The sequence below is a fragment of the Aulonocara stuartgranti genome, assembly GCF_965226115.1.
Source record: "Aulonocara stuartgranti genome assembly, chromosome: 22".
NCBI classification, from domain to species: Eukaryota; Metazoa; Chordata; class Actinopteri; order Cichliformes; family Cichlidae; genus Aulonocara; species Aulonocara stuartgranti.
In genome coordinates this window covers 19,551,969-19,571,710 of record NC_138957.1, presented here as the reverse complement: position 1 = coordinate 19,571,710, position 19,742 = coordinate 19,551,969, and the positions used below count along the sequence as shown (strand labels likewise).

The window sequence follows — 19,742 nt, the reverse complement described above, 5'->3', positions numbered from 1 at the left end:
AGCGCAGGTAACAAAACTTTTAAACATCACCCTCTAGTGGTGTTTAGGAGTGGCTCAGCTTTTTAAAAAATTGGAAGAAGCAGGATTTTTTAAATCGTTTTTTTCCTTGATTGATCATTTTTTTGTGCACACTGAAAGAATGAAATTAATGTTGAGTATGGCAAACACCCGACGAATGCGTAACTATTTGATGCTGAAACAAGAAATACCTGCGGAACATGGGAAGGTTTCTGGGAACTTTGACATGAAGCTCAAATGAAAGACGCAGAATGTGAAAGTAACTGCAATGAGCCGTGCAGCAATTGACATGTGATGTGGGTGTTAAATTTGATAGCTGTGGCTCGGTGCTGAGGGGCAATGAGTCAGAGTCAATAAGGACCAGGAGGTGTGACTGACCTCTTTCAACTGTCCTTCTTTCACCCCACAGCCCTCCTCCTTTCTCTTTGCATCTTGTTGTTTGAATTGCTCGCCGTGTTTGTTATTCAACCTTTGTTTTAAGATAGTGACTCATAACCAACTCTTGCCTACTTGTGTACCTTTGACTCTAGACCGAAAATGGCCAGACCCTGTTTTTCTGCTTAAAGCGCATGACTCTTCATGTTCCTTTCAGGCTCTTTTCTCGCACAAATCCTTGTCCCTTCTTATGCTGCGATCAGGGAGTGGAGCCTTTAGGTTTATCTGCGATTGGAAAAGCTTTCTGACTCACTCCCTCACACAAACACACATTTTATAGGCGATGACTCATTGCAACGCAGGCCATTCAGATCCACAGTACAGCAAAGTTGAACTGGTATGTGAGTGCGTTGTTAGCGTGGCCATGTTTGCAATGCCACACACATTAACCTTTATATGCATTAGGGTGCTGTTACGCGGAGGGCTTATGACACGCCACCTACGCAGCTTTTATCTCCGTCGCCGAGAAAATAAGTGTTGCTGTTGCTTTTGGTCGCCCTTGTACTTATTAAAAAAAAAAAGTGTCAAAGTGTGCACATATCATGTGTGTTGAACAGATAATGGTACAGATGTGCGATATGCGTTTGTGTGCATAAAACCAAAGGCAGAAAAGAATTCATCATGACACTGGCAGATGAGGAACATTAAATGTGTTGAGTGACTCATGCAGGACGGCCATCAGCCGACACAGTGGCAGACAACACATAATGTAACCCACATGCACATAATTGGCTTCATGAAGTGCCATATACAGAGAGGCACATCTCAAATTACACATAATGCACACATACACCAAGGTTTTTCTTTTTTTTCCAGATGAACACAGACAGTGCAGTGCAGTGCAAAATGTTCCCGAACTCATTTGTACCATTTTTGCATGTCTGTGGAAGAGATGAGTCACCTTTAACTGCAGTCGTCACGTAACTACTGTCACTTAGACTGATTCACTCGCCAAACAATTTCTAAAATAACAATCAACCTCTCTGTCGACATTTTTATGTAGAGGGAGAGAGGGTACGCTTATTATAGAAAAACTGATTCACTGAAACAATGCAAAGCATAAAAATATATTTTTATTCTTAAATGCAAGCGACCAATAACGCACATTTTATTCTGTGCTATATAAAAGTCTAGCAAAGACAACAGGAGCCTGGATTACAAATTGTAGATCTCTTACAAAGCATCACGGCGCTACAACACTACCACTGCAATACTGCTCAGAGCAGATGTGTGATGTGGTTTTGGCAATGAGGCTGCTTTTCATTTATAAATTGCCTTTTAATCTTTCTGTTATCATAAAATCAAAACCAAACAATTTGAGTATTTAATTTTCATCATCTGTGTCGTCTTCATCCTCGTCAACATCCTCTTCGGATTCATCTTCATCCTCCTCTTCCTCCTCCTCCTCCTCTTTTCTCGTCTGACGACTACCAGCTCTTTGTTGCTGTGACAACAAATAAACAGTCAATGCAACTAAAACGCCTGGCAGGTAATCATTAAGCTCAACTTCCAAGGAACCTGGTTTTTTTGCTTTGTTTCTTCAGTCGCGGTTTTTAGTAGAAACAATGAAGGGTAGGTGTAAACACACCGCAAAGTGCGCTGAGACCACATTCCTCACATTTACTTCTCATGAGGGTTGACTTATGTATTTATACAGTACTGTGTAAGTTTTGGGTTACCCATTATTTCTTTGTAATTTGCTTACATAGATGAAACATAAGCAAACATAGATATATGTACACACACATTTCCATATATGTGCAAATATATGTGGAAAAAGATTGTTTTTAAACATGCCAACACTTCCCTGTGTCTTTACCTTTTACATAAATCAAAAACAGAATTTGTACAGTTTTAACAAGCTTGAAAGTCAATATCTGGCATCTTTATTCTTCAGCACAGTGTGAACTTTTTTGTAATGCCTTTAAGTAGTTTTCAGGAATAGTTATCTTTTCTTAATGTTGGATGCCTTTAAAAAAAATCCACATTGCACTGCAAATGAGTGAAAAGTAGCCAATGTCCAAATAAAAAACATCGAGAAACAATAAAGCCTGGAGAACTACTGCTCAAGACCACTGTAAAAATTATAAGAAAGTCTGGCTCCAGGAAGCAAAAGTACCTTCCTTATTGTGTGAACGGTATTCATGTAAGAATGAGGACACTTTCTCCATGTCCACTAACATGCTCTACTTTCAACTTTCCATTCTGGCTTCATCCTTAATGCAAACAGGGTCATAAATCCTCTTTTTCCCGACTGCAAATGTCGTTTCTGTTTAGCAGTGATTGCAATTTCTCTCAGATAATAAATCAAACCTAATCAGCGAAGCCAAAGTATGATCTCAAGATGTGACGCAACACATATCTGAGGCATATTCTAGTGACAGCTGCGTACAGCAATCTGTATCTGCAAGTTCCAATATGGGCATCTGTAGATACTGTAGAGTCTACAGTGTAGACACTACATTTCAACAGACTCCACGAGACCCACGGAAAACAGTTAATTAAAAATATCAAATTCTTATTTGTCAATTAGTGAGAAATTGTAGTCTAGAATGCAAATATATAAAAAAAATTAAATAAAATCACAAAACAGTGCGGTGTCACTGTTAAGATCCTGGGGTAAAACTGAATGCAGGAGGAAATGCGTGATGTTCCTTGGATGCAATGTCATGGGTAACAAAAAAACAACACCGATTGATGGCCAGGGTGATTCCACGCATAATCATTGCAACTACTGATAAGACTCACTGTTATCAAGCACCAGCCTCTATTGGCATGAGAAAGACTTCTGAGCTCACAACAGGAAGAAGGGAATTTTGAATTTTATCATCGCAATGAAACTTGTGCAACACTCAAAGCCAAAGGTGAAAAGGAATAGCATTACAGATACTTGTTGGGGAATTCTTGTCTCTGTATTGGAGCTTTTAATCACTGACTGTATCTTACCTGAAATGTCCCTGTTGAGTTCAGGAAGGACCCGGTCCGATCAAGGGACGTTTTGGAATTAGCTCGCACTATGTCTAAGCGTGACTGGTAGTCGGGGGGGTGCAGAGAACTCCTGAACACCTGCCAGAGACAGTAAGAGGGGCTGAAAAGAGGTACTTTTCTATAGAGACAAAACTGAATGGAAGCAGCACCTGTACACAAGCCCACGGGGCATAGCAAACAGTACAATAAGGTCATATAGGTTAAATTCAGGGTATTTTATTTACAATGCATTAAAAGCAGGGACTCGGATAAAAACACACAAACAGATAGAGAAAGTAAAAATACTCTACAACAAAAGTCACCGACAGCAATGACAGTCTGTTAATGTCACACATTAAACCAGCTCCAAAACTATTATTTTCATAGCAAACGCAACAAACTACTGCTGAAACCACCCAGTGGTTTTCACTGTGTAGAAAACAAATTCAGCCATGGTTCTCGATCAGGATTATCTACATGCCTGTCATTGTGCCCGTTTCAGATGATTCAATCTCCCATGCTTTGTACTATGAGTCACTGAAAAACAGCCTTGTCTCGATGAGGAGTTTTGCTTCCATATGAATGGAAGGCAAATGATTCAGTGCAAAAACACACAGATGAGATAGCGAGGGGTGGGGGAAAATAACACAAGGGCAACTGCAGGAGGAACGTTGCTCGACGAACATCATTGATCCTTTGTTTTTTCAGGACGTGCTTTCTCTCTTAAAAATAGTACAGCAAACCTCTCATTAAATTGTAAACACAAGCAACCCAGTTAGCATGACTGAATGAATTGTGTAGAATTCAATGCAGGTTACTTCAAACGCTGACGTAAATTAAAGGGTGTGTGCATGTATGAGCAATGACTCAAAGAAAGATGGGTGCATAAGGCCGTGTTATTTTGGATGTATTAACCCTGGAGAACCCATGGGGTCAAATTGGACCCCATGGTTTCCCTAGAAAACCAATGGGGTCGGCTCTGACCCCATTGGATCTCCAGGGTTAAAATAACCTGATGATGTATATGCATTTATGTACATTTTTAACCTCATGTCCATTTGGCTAAGGCCAAGGCGCAGAGCATCAACTTACCTCCAAGTCCTCCTCCTCGTCCACACTTTGAATGCTTTGGTAGGCCAGGGTGTACACCTCCAAAGCCTTGGCGTGGAATGACATTTCCACTGTCACAAACTCACAAAAGATTTTCTAGAGTGAGAGAAGACACGAATATCAAATACTGAATATTTCAATATGGACCAGACTCTGAGCCAATTCAACTGAACCACAAGTGCACTGTGACAGCAGACAAAGCACAGGATCAGTCCAGACAGTCCACAAAATCAGCTGATATCTTTCTACATATCACAGTAAATCCTACGTAGGGCTGTTTGGTTGTCCACAGTCGCCGCACACATGCTAGCCATATTGCAACAGGCCCTGCACTACTGTTACTTCTGCTTTTCCCCACCTCTGACATTGTTCATGTGCATGTTGGGCTGTATGTGCATGTTAGGTCATGTAGGCATGGTTACTAAGTCAAAGCAAATCTATGAAATATAAATTACCATTATCCAAACCAAACTGTTATCATCATCATCATCATCATCCCATAATGATACAAGACTAGTTCAATATTAATTAAACCAAGATTTGTACTATATATATATATATATATATATATATATATATATATATATATATATATATATATATATGGTCATTTATTAAAATATTTACTTTAATATTTAAGTGCACTTTTTCTGTGCACTTAAATATAAAAACACACAAAAATAAATAAAAAAATTATAGATAAAAACTTCATGATCGAGATCGGTTCATGAACGTACGTCAGTTTTTAACCCTCGTAAATCAAATGCAATGATTGCTCGTTCATATGTATGTTACACATACATACACACCAGTGGGTTATGGTTTTAACAACTGGCAAATTTTTATTTCCTGTCTGGCACGCCTCTACAATTCTACACCATTAACTGAGGGTGAAACATGGTCACAACAGGGAAATCTTTCCAGATATTTCCATGCTACGTCCAAAGAACCACGATCGACATAAAAGTCTGCAAGTAGTTGCTGTGAACGGCAGATGTGGCCATTTGTTACTCTGTAGTCAAGTACTGCTTGCCTGTTCAATCATTCCCATCTTAATTTCTATGTTTGCAATTAAAAGCTATCACAACTGAATTTAATATAAGGATTTAAGTATCTGACCTGTAACAAAATGTTGAATGTTGCATCCTTTCCTCTATTAGTGACCGTGTTAAACACAGCTCAAAATCATATTTTTTGATAATTCAGTTGTTTAAACTGTAAACTTATTTATTTAGGTTTATTATTTATAGTTTAAAATAACATTAGCTTTACTACATACAGGGCGGGTCAGTTGTCATTCGGTCTTTCTTATAAGTTACTCATTCCTATTGCATTTTAACGGTTCCAAATTTTTACTAATTAAATATGTTTTCTTTAAAATTCTCAAGTGTGGATGCTTTAATGCAAGTTTGAAGCCAGTACTTAATAATCTGAGGTGCACAGAAAGTAAACCTTGATGTCTTGGATCTTCTGCCTCTCAAACTCATCGATGGTCTCCTCCAGCTGCTTCGTGGTACGTGTGGCATCCATGGTGGCTCTCTGGAGTTCACTCTCAGCCTAACGGCAAAAACAATATATATACATATAAAACTCAACTCAAAACATAACAGACTAAAATAAGTCAGGTGCTTAGTCCAACTGGTTTAAGCTCTTGTAAAGAATCTACACTGAGCTTGTGAGTTTGTTTCTGGAATGTTTTTCATATTTCTATTCATACATTACCACTGATGAAAACACATATTACATGGGACGCACCTGAGACTGAAAGCTCAGTCAAGGAAACTTAAGAAATATAAGCTTAAACTGTCCAAACTTGGCACAACAAACATTTCAAACAGCTCTAAGCTGATGTCTATAACTAACGAAGAATTGAATTGATATTAGCAGGCATTCATTTGATTATTTATACAGATGGCTGTTGTAACACTGAAGCCTTTTTGTCAATCTGGTATCAGAGAGAGATTTAAAGAACTGAAGAGAAACAAGTCAAGGATACAATGATCTGCCTGTCTGAGGGGTTTCTCTGCCTGGTCCTCTCGAGCTGAGCCATCTGTTTGGCTTCTCTGTCTCTGGCACTCTGAGTAGTCTTCAGATCCTCCTGCACGGATACACAAATTCCCAGAAGTTATCAAAAGAATTAATAGTGGTAGTGTGTAATGCACAGTTTGCTAAACATGACTTAACATATAAGAATTTGGTGTGCATCAGTGAGGATCAGGATCTCCAGTAGATCCTGTTGCGCAAGTTTTTGGTTTATCTTCAACTGTACAGTCAACCATAGGTTTTTAATTGCTCTGTGACTTTAGCCGTTGAACATATTGAAGGAGAGGGCACATTTTTAAAAAAAAATTAAAATGAATGAATGCATGCAAGAGCAGAATACAAGTAAACACACACACACAAGGACTAAAAGCCAAACAAGACAAACATTTACTTAAGACAATTTGGACAGTAGTGCGGCGTCTGTGAAATACCACAGGATGTCTTCTCGATATACTTAGTGGTTAGCAGAGAAGAGTGCTGGCAATGGGTCAAAGTGGCTTGTAGAGGTAGCGATATGTTATCATTAAGACAATACTGCCCTCATGTGCCTTTGCCATAGTAATGACACCAACAGCAAATTGCTCTGATTCCCTCACTGCCCCCTAGGCTCCTTCATCCAGGCTTACCTGTTGTTCCTAGAGTATTTAAAAGTAGAATCGGAGGGAGAGCCTTCAGTTTTCAGGCCCCTCTTCTGTGGAACCAGCTTCCAGTTTGGATTCAGGAGACAGACACTATCTCTACTTTTAAGATTAGGCTTAAAACATTCCTTTTTGCTAAAGCATATAGTTAGGGCTGGACCAGGTGACCCTGAATCCTCCCTTAGTTATGCTGCAATAGATGTAGGCTGCCGGGGGACTCCCATGATGCACTGAGTTTTTCCTTTCCAGTCATCTTTCTCACTCACTATGTGTTAATAGACCTCTCTGCATTGAATCGTACCTGCTATTAATCTCTGTTCTCCCTCTTCTCTTAGTCTCTCTTCCACAGCATGTCTTTATCCTGTCTTCCTTCTCTCACCCCAACTGGTCGCAGCAGATGGCCCCGCCCCTCCCTGAGCCTGGTTCTGCTGGAGGTTTCTTCCTGTTAAAAGGGAGTTTTTCCTTCCCACTGTTGCCAAAGTGCTTGCTCATAGGGGGTCATAAGATTGTTAGGTTTTTCTCTGTATCTATTATTTTAGGATCTACTGTACAATATAAAGTGCCTTGAGGCGACTGTTGTTGTGATTTGGTGCTATATAAATAAAATTGAATTGAAATGAATTATTCATTTAGCGACACTATTGCAAAATTTCACAAATTTATTTATGAATTTGTGTGTAAAATCTTGGATTTTAACACGCAAATATCTGACAGAAAAAGTCACAACAAGGCACTGAAAAAATTCACTAAAATCCCCGTTGGCCCTGTGACAACCTGATTACCTGTCCAGGTTGTACTCCAAATCCTGCTTTATGACAGCTGGGATAGGCTCCAGCACACCTTATTGGATGGATGTGTGGTTCAAATCAGTGTCAACATGGCAGCAGGCTGCAGTAAAACTTACCCTTTTCCGTTTCACCACAGCTCCATAGCTTTTTAATGGCTCTATGATTTTAGATTCAAGTCGTTCCACCTGCAAGACCAGCTCTGCATTAGTTTCTCTTCTACCCAATATTTAAATTATGGATATGAACACGAAATAATGATTGATGGTAAGGATTCAAGGAGGTCCACCTGAGCTTGACGATAATCTTGAATCTTGGCCAGATGGTCAGCATACTGCTTCATCCCCCTCTTAAGGCTTGGTGTTTCGGTGTCTGCATACAGGCTAATTTCCCGGACCAGAAGGTCTGCCTTGTCTCGTACCTTGGCTGTCTTACTGACATAGGCAGCAAAGAGTTGGCACATCTGTCCAAAATGTTTCTCCACATTGGTGATGTTCTCTTGGATCCTCCTTGTCTGGTTATCCCTGGAAAGGATAAAGGAGAACATCAACAGCAGTAATGAAACATAATTTTATAAACGGTTTCATATATTTGAGTAGGGAAAACGATAAACGTCTATTTTGCACAAGACCTGTGAAAATTACTTATTGCTGTTTCATCTAAATGCAAGTAGCAATCCATACAAAACATCCTGTAGATGTGATGCATCCTGGCTTGTTATCCTTCGCTCCATTACTCTTTGGTTATACGGTCACTCGACCAGCTGCATGCAATAAAACAGCTAAACTAGTAAGTGCGCTGCTTTAGTATTATAAACACATGCCCGTTCAGTGAATAGTGACTCTATAGCTATATAGCATCACTAACTATGGCTTAACCGACGAACAAATAACTCGTTATGAGTGCAGTTTATCGATGAGAAGCGTGACGACACAGGTTAACTAGTTAACTGCTAGCCTACCTTTATGTACCTTTATGTACAGTACGTCCAGTGATTATTTTGTTAGTGCTAACGTTAACTCTCCGCACTAAATAACACGGGATGTGTTTGACGGGTGGGATCTTTCTTACCTCGCGCTCGCGTCAGGCGTACGGCTCATCATTGCAGGCACACGGTGTGAAATATGTTCGGGTAGATCCGCGTTGATAGAATCTCTGATTTTACGTTAGCTAGCTATCAATGAACGCTCTTTTCTATCAGGCAAGCACGCCAGTGGACCGTTTCCATGGAATCCCTCCAGCGTTTCCGCTTTAGGAGTGCAAAAAGGAATCCTGGGAGATGGAGTCGTTATAGCTGTAAGCGCTCCATCTTTCTCTCTCTTTTTTTATTTCTTTACTTTTCTTTGAAGCCACTGAAAAAGTTGCTTTTTCTTTACAGCTACAGCTTCTCAAGATGACGGAAAATGGACAGGCATGCAATCATGTCTAATGTAATAATCTACTCTATCTATTACAGGGATGACCTCGATAGATAGACGACAGACAAACAGAGGCAACACTGTTAAAAGTACCATAGACCCACACGATTATAATGTGAGATGGCGCAAAATTTTATATACAAAACTGATAAAATGATGAAAAAAAGTTACTGAAAAATAATATTGTACAAAAAAGAGATTTTAGTAAACAGCAGTGCAAATGACATTAACCAATAATAATTACACTATTATACTAGATTAAGAAACGACATCACAAAGGAATAACGCGGAAATGTGTGCTGCATCCTGACGTGTGTTCGCCTGTCATAAAAAAGGGAGTTGATGTAGGGTTTTATAAAGAACAGCAGGAAAGGATTTCCTTAAGTGTTCTCAGTGTCAGTCTTTTTTTGAACCAGATATCAGAGGGTATTTATTTATTTATTTATTATAATGCACCTTTCTTACACAGCCTAAATTCTTATGTCTCTGATTCATAAGGTTTGAATGCTTCAAGACTGTATAATACATATCTGTATAATGCAGTGTCTAACTGAGACATAGGCCTCTTATTAAAACAACAATGATGCCTTTTTTGTATGAATACCTTGTCATCATAACCATGAAATTTTTAAATATCCATCTGTTTCACTTTAGTATTTTTCACATAGTTTTGATGAACTTGAAAACCTAATGTTTGTGTATGCTTGGTAATTTATTCCCCGCGTTCTCATACAGCAACATGGGCTGGTGCTAACAAAAAGCAGCTTTTCAATCTCATTAATATATGTAATATTGTGCTGTACTATTACAAATATTAATAGTATTGCAATAATAGTATTTCTTTTCTTTGTGTTAACAGTGCCATATTCCTTCCTCTAAAATCCAAATATTTGGCTGCTCTCCATCGGTTTCCCAAATAGATTAAGGTACATTGCAACAAAAAGGGCCACAAATAGTCATTTTCAACAACAGCTTGACTATTTTTGAACTGGTGCCAAGAGCAGACTTTGTGATCACTGAAATGAATGGAGGCCTCATTGTAATTCCCTCCTCTGTGTTTGGGAATGCATGAATGTCACCAGCTGCCACGTCTGCTCCTCTGTGGAAAATGTCCAAAAACCTTAATTATCACGCTTAATCATCCATGGGATTGAAGCAGGGGAGATCCCACTGTAACAGATTGGAGATGTAAAACACGGTCATTGCATTGAGCTGTGTGCCTGGAATCCCAAGAGAACCCAGTTTATCCTCCCCAATACAGCTGATGTTGGTATAGATTCATTTTTTTGTTAAATGCATCTCATTGAACCTTCCCATTCTAAGATTGATGGTTTCTAGCATCTGGATTATTATTATTTTTTCATCGGTTTAATGAACATTTAAACCCATTTCTTTTGTGCAGTAAAAAAAAGCATTAGTATTGGTTTTACTCCCACATATAAGGATTATTTTTGAACATTGAACAGCACCCCCCCCCCCCCCCAATTTTTATCCATTCCTATAATTCCAACTGTTGTGTGTGAGAGTGATTAGTGTGAATCATGCATGTCATCAAGATTTCGTGATGTGAACCAGAGATTAAAAGAAAACACCTTCAGAAATACCAACAAGTAGTTTAACAATATTTAACCCAAAATGCAAAGCAGCATTGAAATGTGAGTGATAGTGGAAGAAGCACCATGATCTGGATCGACTGGCCACCTCAGGGTCTGAACAACAAACTCAAAACTGTGTCAAGAAGTCCTTGGAAGGGCAGCTGATGCACTGCTGTGGCGTGACCTAAAGAAGACTGTTCGGTTCAGACTTGATTGTAGGAATAATTCCTGTACAAGTCTATAAACTGCTAATTGCAGGAGGATCTGGACTTATTAATTTGAAGAGTTGTTTAATTTTCACCATGAGCGCTGTGCGAAACAAAGGCATAAAAAGTATAGGTGATTATTTTATCCGCTTAAGCTTGATTTAGACTTCTGGGGGAAAACATGTCTGAACTTACATCGTAACCAAACTCCTTTTTTCCCCACACTACAACCTTCCACGCCATTCAAGTCACTCCGTCGTCGAGATGTGTAGTTACAGTTCTCGAGAGGTGCACATCAGGTTATGTAGAAGGTTATGGTGTAGGGTTAAAAGAAGTTTCAGTTAACGTCATACGTTAAGATGTAGATTTCTTGCTGAAGCATAATTCAAGCATTAGCCCATAACTATATTCAGATGAAAGTCAGATCTCATTTTATGAATATCACTTCTGCAGTGTTGGTAGTCTACATCTACAGCCACTTTTTTCCTCTCTTTATTATTTGATAATTAAGTGGCACACATAAAGCAGCGTTTCTTCTCCTTCTTTTAAGTGTAACTGCATTACTCATCCACATGATGGCACCCCACTTCCATTTGTGCCTTTTCCTAGGATGCAAATGGCAATCTGCATGGTTACAGGTGGACTCTGAATTATTCCTTCTCCTTTCCTACTTCATACATAAAAAATATTCTGCAGACCTCTTCTCAATGCATCTCCACCATCATATATTTACATTATTCAGCACTCCCTGGCAGGAACCCAGGACTAGATTTAACATCCCTAAACATTATAACAAGTATAACAGATGCCTGTCTAGCTTGTGTCCTACAGGATCCTTGTGTTGAAAGAAGCCCGGGGCTGTTGAGTTATTTGCCTTGGCTGCTTGTAAATGTATTCAGGAGTGGTGGCATATTTTTATATTGTGCATCTGACTTTCTTAAAGAACAGATGGTGTTGTTTCCAGACTACCAATTAGCACGGAAAGGGTGGCAACCACTAGCAGCAGCTCTCTCTGCCTCTTTCATGCTCTCTTCTCACTCTCTTGCTGTCTCCGTCCCCCTGTGCCCTCTTGTTCAGTCTTCAGCTCTTTCTGTTTTTCCCTCTGCCCAGCCTTTTCCCTCTGCAGCCCTCTGTGCCGCTGTGCCAGTACCCCACTAGAGATATGTGTGGCCTGCTGAACAGATTGGGAGTGACATATGTCAGACGTGGGGGGACTTCGTAGGGCAACTAAGTATATATCCCCCAGTGTTTTTGTGCATGTGCGTGTGCATATTCGCGCTTTCCCTTCAGGTGTGAGTCCTGGTGTGAAGACTCCAGACTCGAGGCTCTCCTCCCACAGTGGAGGAAGACATACGGCTTTAGATTCCCCTTTAATAACAAGAAGGAGTCAGTGGGAGGCACGCGTGTGTGTTCAGGGACGCTGAGGATTATGAACAGTGTGATATCTTGTATGCCACTTGGTGCATAAAATGAAATTACAAGCCAAGAGTCAATAACTCATCATGCTGATTTTGGCTAACCTCTCTCTCCTTCCTCTAACTGCCACGTTCCTCCGATTTGGCAAAGGGACACCGCGCTGCTCTCTTGCAGAAATTAACTCTGAAATATCCAGTGGGAAATATAGTCATCCTTTCTCCATATACCTTGGTGTCAGTTATTTATTGTTTAACTTTGAAATAGTCCTTAAATTAAGAATTGATTTATTCTCCGATGCAATTAAAAGCTCCCTTTGAGTGAGTCTAAATTTAAAAAAAAAAAAAACAGAGGTTCTATATTTATCAGTATATGATTGCCTTGTTTGATTGAGATTTTGCATCTAACTAAACTTTATTACAGCAGAACCATAGCTTTGAATTAAAATCTAGTGACATAGTGACTGTAACACATCCCCTGTGCGCTTTGGTTTCACTCAAACAAGATGTCGCAGATCTTTCTGCACACAACAGACTATGATCAACACTCTCTGCAATTTTCAGATATGAAATTCAGTGATACTCCCTTTAACTCCTGCAACCTTGAACAAAAGTCTCCCTCAGTAGTTAAGCGGGTGCTTGAAGGGCAAGCCAACGCAGACACGGTCCAGTGCTTTTATTGACCCAATGAAAAACCTCTCTGTGACTCCAGGGGCTTGGAGCTCAGGTTAGGGTCTTTGTTGTCTGTGTTCATTAGTGTCTCCTTCGCCATCACTCTCTCGCGCCCTCTCTCCCTCTTTATCGCTCTCTTACTCTCTCTCCAAGCACCTCCATTTCTAACTCCCTTACTCTGTCTCTGCTGCTCTTTTTCCCCTGAGGAGCTGGAGAAGAAAATGTCACCAGATCAAATTAGTGGGAGCCTCCAACACTGCCTGTCTGCCTATTCCACAGAGTGATAGCATCACTCATGGAAGTTTCAGTTATTTGTCAGCCCAAAACTTTATCTTCCTCAGGTATAATAGTCCACGACTCTGTTAATAAAGTGTTTTTCTGTCCTTTCTTGAAGTAGATTGAAAATAAATACCCACTATTTTTTTTATTACTGGATGTTATTTAGTCACATCTCCTGAGCACTTATGTTCAGGGTTCCCACGGTACAGGACTATGTTGACAGGCTGCTAAAGGAAGGTCATCATGAACTTTTGTTTGTGGGTTGGCTGACCAATTTTAAACCAGATTTATATTTAAAAAACCGGCTCTTTTCCACAGCGTGTCTTACGTCCAGTCTCCCTCCATTTACCGCCAACAGGTCGCGGGTGATGGCAGGAGTTTTTCCTTCCCACTGTTGCCAAGTGCTTCCTTAAAGGGATAGTTTGATTGTTGTGGTTTTCTGTTGAGATGGAATTGAACTGGTCATTAGTTGTTTGAACTGTGATATAAACATATTATATTATAAATATAAACTACTAAAAATACTACATGAAGCTTTAGTGGGGAAAATGTTCACTTAGTTTTTATGATGTGAATTAACACAACATGTGCTCCTTTATTTAAACCATGTAAAAACTAAAGAGTTGCAATGACAAGTTGTGAGGGTTGTACTTTGATACTAGTTTTTAAATGGGGACCTTTTTTAATGAGAAATTTATTGTGTACATCAGCCACATTTTGAAGCTTTTCAGGAGCTATGGGAAAAAACATCCACACTGTGCTGTTTAACAAACACACGAAAATGGTACGGCCCTTCTCATCTCCAATTCTTGGCTTAAAAAACGAATAAGAGAATTTGGCAATTGCAAACTATTCCTTTAAACAGTTAATTAACAGCTCACTTTCGTTATCTCAGTGAATAAGGAAGCCAACACTTCTGCATATTGAAAAAGCCTTAATTTCACAACCAGTCCTTTTTTGCTGGGTCAGCGCAACCGCATAACTTATTCATAACACATTTCATATTCATTGCCTTCTTTACTCGACTGAGAAGCATCAGACATAGTGATTTCGCTCATGGTCCGGCGTTATTTACCTTAATGCATTTTAGTGGAGTGAGAGAGAGTATAGCCAGATGTCTATCTTTGCAAACAGATGACTTAATGCATGTTAAACTACTGTATACGGTGTCTATCAGGGTCCACTGGGGCGAAACTGGAGCACTTCCAGGACTCATCAGTGACTGACCACAAAATGGCCCTAATTGAAAATGACTTCAGACTACTGAAAAAGACGGGAGAGGCTTGGTTGAGAGCACAGTTGTGTATTGTGTGTATTTCCGTGTTGTGGGGGAAACGATTGTGTAGTCCTAAACCGTTTTTATTAAAGAGAGCAAACGGTCAGAGAAAAGAGAACCAAGGAAGAATGAAGGGAACACACGCAGAAGCATTTCAGCAGTCCTTCATCAGAGCCGGATGAAAGTGGCCACTGTCCTTCTGCCATCAATATGCAAATGAAAAAAAATGGCCCTTGAGTGCGGGAGCAGTTCCCTCAAGTGCATTCATTAGCCACCATTAGCATAATTGATTCCCAGTCCTGCCATAAAACTGGTCACTCCCTGTGCCTCTTGCTCTCGGGGATCCTCTGGGGAGTTCACGGGCTAAGTTCAATCATAAATCATTAAAGGACACTACTAGCCAATGGACTGTGCCAAAGCCCCAGAGACATGCAGGCTACAGTAATACTTTCACTGATGTCTAAATCATCGATGCGACATATAAAGGTGCCTACAGGCTGATATATTCTACACTCTACCTCCCTATCCTTATTTCTTAACTGGGTGTGCTAAAAATCTACGTGCCCAATTAATATCAAAAACAGTGTTGGGTTAGCATTTAAAAATCCAAGGTACTGCACTGGTATGTCAGTTATCGCTGCTCCTTGTAATCATAGTACTGTTGTAGTACTATGTTATTTACATTTTTACAGATTAACAAACAATAAGAAAGCATGCTTCTTTATAGGCACTTCTGTCTATAAAGAATACCCATCTGTAGGATAAGACAAACACAGCAAAGACGTCTACATCCTTAAATACTTAAAGAAAGATGTTGGGTAGTTCTCGTAGTTAGGACAGTGGTTTGTGGTGATATGTTTACATTGACATCCATTGTCAGTACTATGGAAAAAATGCTAAAGTAATGTTAAGGGCAGTTTAACAAATCGGTTATTATAAGGAGTTACAAGAGTAATAAGCCAGAAAGGGACGTAAAATAGCGTATGTACCATAAGTATTCAATAATTCAATATTTTACTGCCATCAAACCCACAGCCTCCAAAATCTGAGAAAGTTTTGAAAGAAACTTTTCTTGTGTGCACAACCAAACAGAAATCCTAATAAAGACAATGAGTATTCAGTGAGGTGTATCTCAGTCATAACTTACTTTGGTAATTAAATGAACATCAGGAGTGCAGACTAGTTATTGCAGAAGTCATGATAGCTATTAGCTTCAACCGTATTTCTCTCTCCAGCATCACCATTCAGAGCAGGTGTGTGGCTTATTAAGGCTCCGATTAGAGAAAGAGAGAGAGAGGGAGTCTGTGCAGTAAAAGATATTTTTTTCACTTCCTCCATCCAGCCTTTCCTCCATCTGTCCAGCAATCCATCCATCCATCCCTCCTCTTTACAGTCTAATTAAACTCATCAAGTTGAGCAGTGAAGGTTCCCAGCACCTCAGAGAGGCAGAGAATGAGCAAGAGGGACAGAGAGAGAGCAGGCAGAGATAACGGCATGCTCATGATGTATCGCCACCACGCAAAATAAAACATATTCATAAAGAATATTCATTACCTCCACCAGCCATCCCACAGATGGCCAGAAAATTGGCTTTGTGTTGAGATGTGGATTCAGGCATGCATATTAATGGGAGACAGATGTAAACGCATATTCATATTCTTTGGCTCCTCTTTTTTTTGCGACAGACAAAATGATAATGCATCCACTTAGGAGAGGGGAAAAGGGGCTGCATACGGGAAGCAATTCGCCTCTAATGTGCTGGTGCGTTATTGGCTTTTTGTGAGACTGGCAGTGTGTGTCCCTATTTGCCTGGTGTGTATTTGTGTAGCGTTGTCCCATCTCTAGTTTAAGTGCTCTCTCACTCTCTCTGGCTCTTAAACACTATCGTACACACACACACACACACACACACACACAGTCTTTTACTGGATCATCCAAGAAGGACATTATTCCATCATTTTTGCTTGGGTTGAACAAAATAATCAGAACACATGTTAACAGCACCAAACACAGCATTCTCCAAAATACCCCACACCAGCTGAATGACTTACTTTGACGAAACAGTTTCAAGTTAAATTAAGCAGTTCAGCCTTCAGGATTTAGAGTAGCGCTGTTATATTAGGGAGCATCATTTTTAGGATCGGTGTATGTAATAAACTAGCTTGTGCTCATTTGAACACTCACGCACAGGCTGCAACAATCTCAGATGGAATGTGTGGATGGCGTTCCAGTGTTGTTCTGCCTCAAACTCGAGTGCTGCCTCGGCAAACTAATCAGACATCAGCAGGATTCCCATCATTGCCGCTATGACAGTTTTTGACCAACACTATTCCGAAGCATCATTTTCCACACTTTTTTAAAACCCTACCTGCCTGTAGATGCTGACAATCTGGCATCAGCTTTACAAAGTTCACATTGTCGCCACAAGGGGACAGTAGCGCTCTCTCTGCTTCCTCCATTAAAGCCAACCAAATTCTTCATCCATCTCTCTATCTATCTGAATTTGAGCAGAGGCTTTGACCTTTGTCATTTAGAGTGATGATTGGGTGTATAAGGTAGTAATGATTGGCTATGTTATTTAAAGTTTAATATCAAATCAACTCAGTAAATGTTTTCACCAAACCCCTGTGGATTTGGGTCCCTTGATATCATTCGTTACAGAAAAAAAAGCTAATATTGTATATATATGTGCTAGTATTAGCTGGTGTTATTTTTTTAACTGCACAATGAAACTGGTAATTTATGGCTTATGAATAATAATTTTATTATGCACCATAATCCTGGCGATGTTTATGTAAAACACTTTGTCACAATATAATAATTGAACTGTTCCACTGAAAGCCGTGAGCTTTACAGCTACTGTCCCACTTCCTATACATATAAGATCTCATCTCCATGTTACAGCTTATATATGTCACAGTAAGAATAGGGGAGGTTTTTTAATAGAAATGGCCCCATAAAGCTTCGCTCCTGTAACAGTGCACCGCTCAACTGGAATAAAACCTTCTTTGTGTGAGTGTGTGCCAATATGGAAAATTAAAGCCAGTTAATAAAAAGCAGCGTTAAATCAATGGAAGCCATAAAAGTTACAGGGTGATATTAAAATGTGGAGGGTGAGGAGGGGGGTCAATAGTGGCATTAACACGTTGGGCCTGAATTATCATGTTAATTTAATATCCAGTCTTCAAATGAAGCAGAAATCCCAATAAAGGTCAATTAAGCAACTAGCCTCCCATCTCCATTTAGAATTTTTATGGGCTCATCTAAATCATGGAGCTGGTGCCAGACCCACAGAGCCCCACAGAGCCCCCCACTCGCTGCTGAGACCTTTTGGGAGGGTAGAGGCTTTTAAGTTCATAATAGTTAGGAATGGGACAGTGCTGCGATTTAAACCCCACCATGCCTCCAATAACTATTTTAAATTATAGATGTTATTCTTGCCGTACTCAACAGCAAGGTTAACATAACTAGGTCCCATTTTAAACAACCTAAATCCAGCTGTTAGTTAAGTTAAATCAAGCACAAGCTTTGCTTCTATCATTGAACTTTGTGAAAACTGGTGCTTCCAAGTTATCAGGTTCCTCCTGATAGAATAAGAATTTCTTCCTTTTCCAGTATTAAAAGACCAAAAGAACAATAAAAAGCATTAAAAAGCATTTCAAAGAAGATCTTGTAAATAAGTACTCTCACAGATCGTAATCCCTGCACCCATGTTTTGTAATACGTTTTTAATATTAGACACATGATTGATCAGGCTTCCATTCGCGTAAATGATGAAGTATAATTTGCGAATCCCTGAGGTGTGTTACATTAAATGACATCTCGACTGATATTTGAACTTAAATATGAATGTGGTTTCCTTTGTACGGACCCCTCTATGTTCCCATAGGACAGAGTTATTGATTTAGCCAACCTTGTGACCAGAAAAACCTGCTAATGTATCAAATAACTACCAAAATAATGACAACTCACATACCGTCTTCACTGCAATAAGAATGGTAACTTAAGTCTAGTATTGATGTCCACTGACATAATGGTGGATGAACAGTCAAAAGAATGATGAATAATCCCCCTATAAGCACAATACTCATCGACCACTTATCGACCTCTTCAAGCTCGACTGCTACACAGACATGTCTCTATGCAGATCCATAGACTTATGAATAAATCATACTGAGCTATAGATAGAACGACTGTTAAGGTTTGCAGTTAATAAACAGAAGAAAAAGTTCGGCAGTTGTGTGACCTGAAACACAACACTGTTTTAATTGCCTCTGTGATAAGGTGTAGATAAAGACTCCTCCGAACAAATAAACTTCTAATGAACAACTGTGCCTTAAGCAGTATCTGAGCTTGTGCAATGGTACTTCGTTGCTGTACTGTTTTTATTTAGTTAATAATTACACTACAACAGCCAACGTCCTACGACTGCTTTTTAAAATAATGTCCAGTAGTCATGATGCAAGAGTAGAAAAAAATTTATGCTATTTTTAAAAATGACAAGGAAAAAAACTAAAATAAAAAAAAATAAACAACAACAACAACACCCCCCCACCACCACCTAAAGGGTGTCTTCCTGTCCTGTCAGGTAGAAAACACAGCAGCCCACCAAAAGGTATTCTGAGGATGTATTCATGCTCCAGAATATAGTACCATAGCACCATAACAACAGTAGGAATGAGACTGTGAGTGAATGAACATGTAAGTAAAACTCACATTAACAAAAATAATATATAGATAAATATGACTATATTAGATCCTAAGTTACTTAAACAGCTGTCAACAGTTCTTAAATCAGTACTTTTTTACAGGATTATCTTTAAACCAAACTGCCCGGCCCTATAATAATTAGGGCATTTATAATCCAGCAGTCTAGTGGCTACGCAGG

The 19,742-nt window shown here is 39.5% G+C and overlaps 1 protein-coding gene across 2 annotated transcripts; it reads right to left on the bottom strand.

Moving 5' to 3' along the window:
* Positions 1 to 1,506: 1,506 nt before the first annotated feature.
* cibar1 (CBY1 interacting BAR domain containing 1) lies at positions 1,507 to 9,262 on the bottom strand. Of its 2 annotated transcripts, none has more exons than XM_082522067.1 (8): positions 9,068 to 9,262; positions 8,286 to 8,520; positions 8,116 to 8,184; positions 6,527 to 6,628; positions 5,983 to 6,087; positions 4,513 to 4,626; positions 3,400 to 3,519; positions 1,507 to 1,897 (listed from the first exon to the last, which is right to left on the bottom strand). In XM_082522067.1, the coding sequence occupies exons 1-8, from the start codon at positions 9,097 to 9,099 to the stop codon at positions 1,778 to 1,780; spliced, it is 897 nt and encodes a 298-aa protein (XP_082378193.1). In that variant the 5' UTR covers positions 9,100 to 9,262; the 3' UTR covers positions 1,507 to 1,777. The 2 variants fall into 2 exon arrangements, with proteins under 2 accessions (XP_082378193.1, XP_082378192.1); XM_082522066.1 differs by lacking the exon at positions 9,068 to 9,262 and adding an exon at positions 8,628 to 8,703.
* Between the last annotated feature and the right edge of the window lie 10,480 nt (positions 9,263 to 19,742).

What these genes read in the sequence shown, in the direction of transcription:
- cibar1 (XM_082522066.1), bottom strand. Translation starts at nt 8,686, where the DNA reads ATGTTTTGTATGGATTGCTACTTGCATTTAGATGAAACAGCAATAAGT. An exon ending in GCAATAAGTAATTTTCACAG is followed by an intron (nt 8,521 to 8,627) that starts GTCTTGTGCAAA and finishes TATCCTTTCCAG; the next exon opens with GGATAACCAGACAAGGAGGA. An exon ending in CTGTGGTGAAACGGAAAAGG is followed by an intron (nt 6,629 to 8,115) that starts GTAAGTTTTACT and finishes GTATCCGTGCAG; the next exon opens with GAGGATCTGAAGACTACTCA.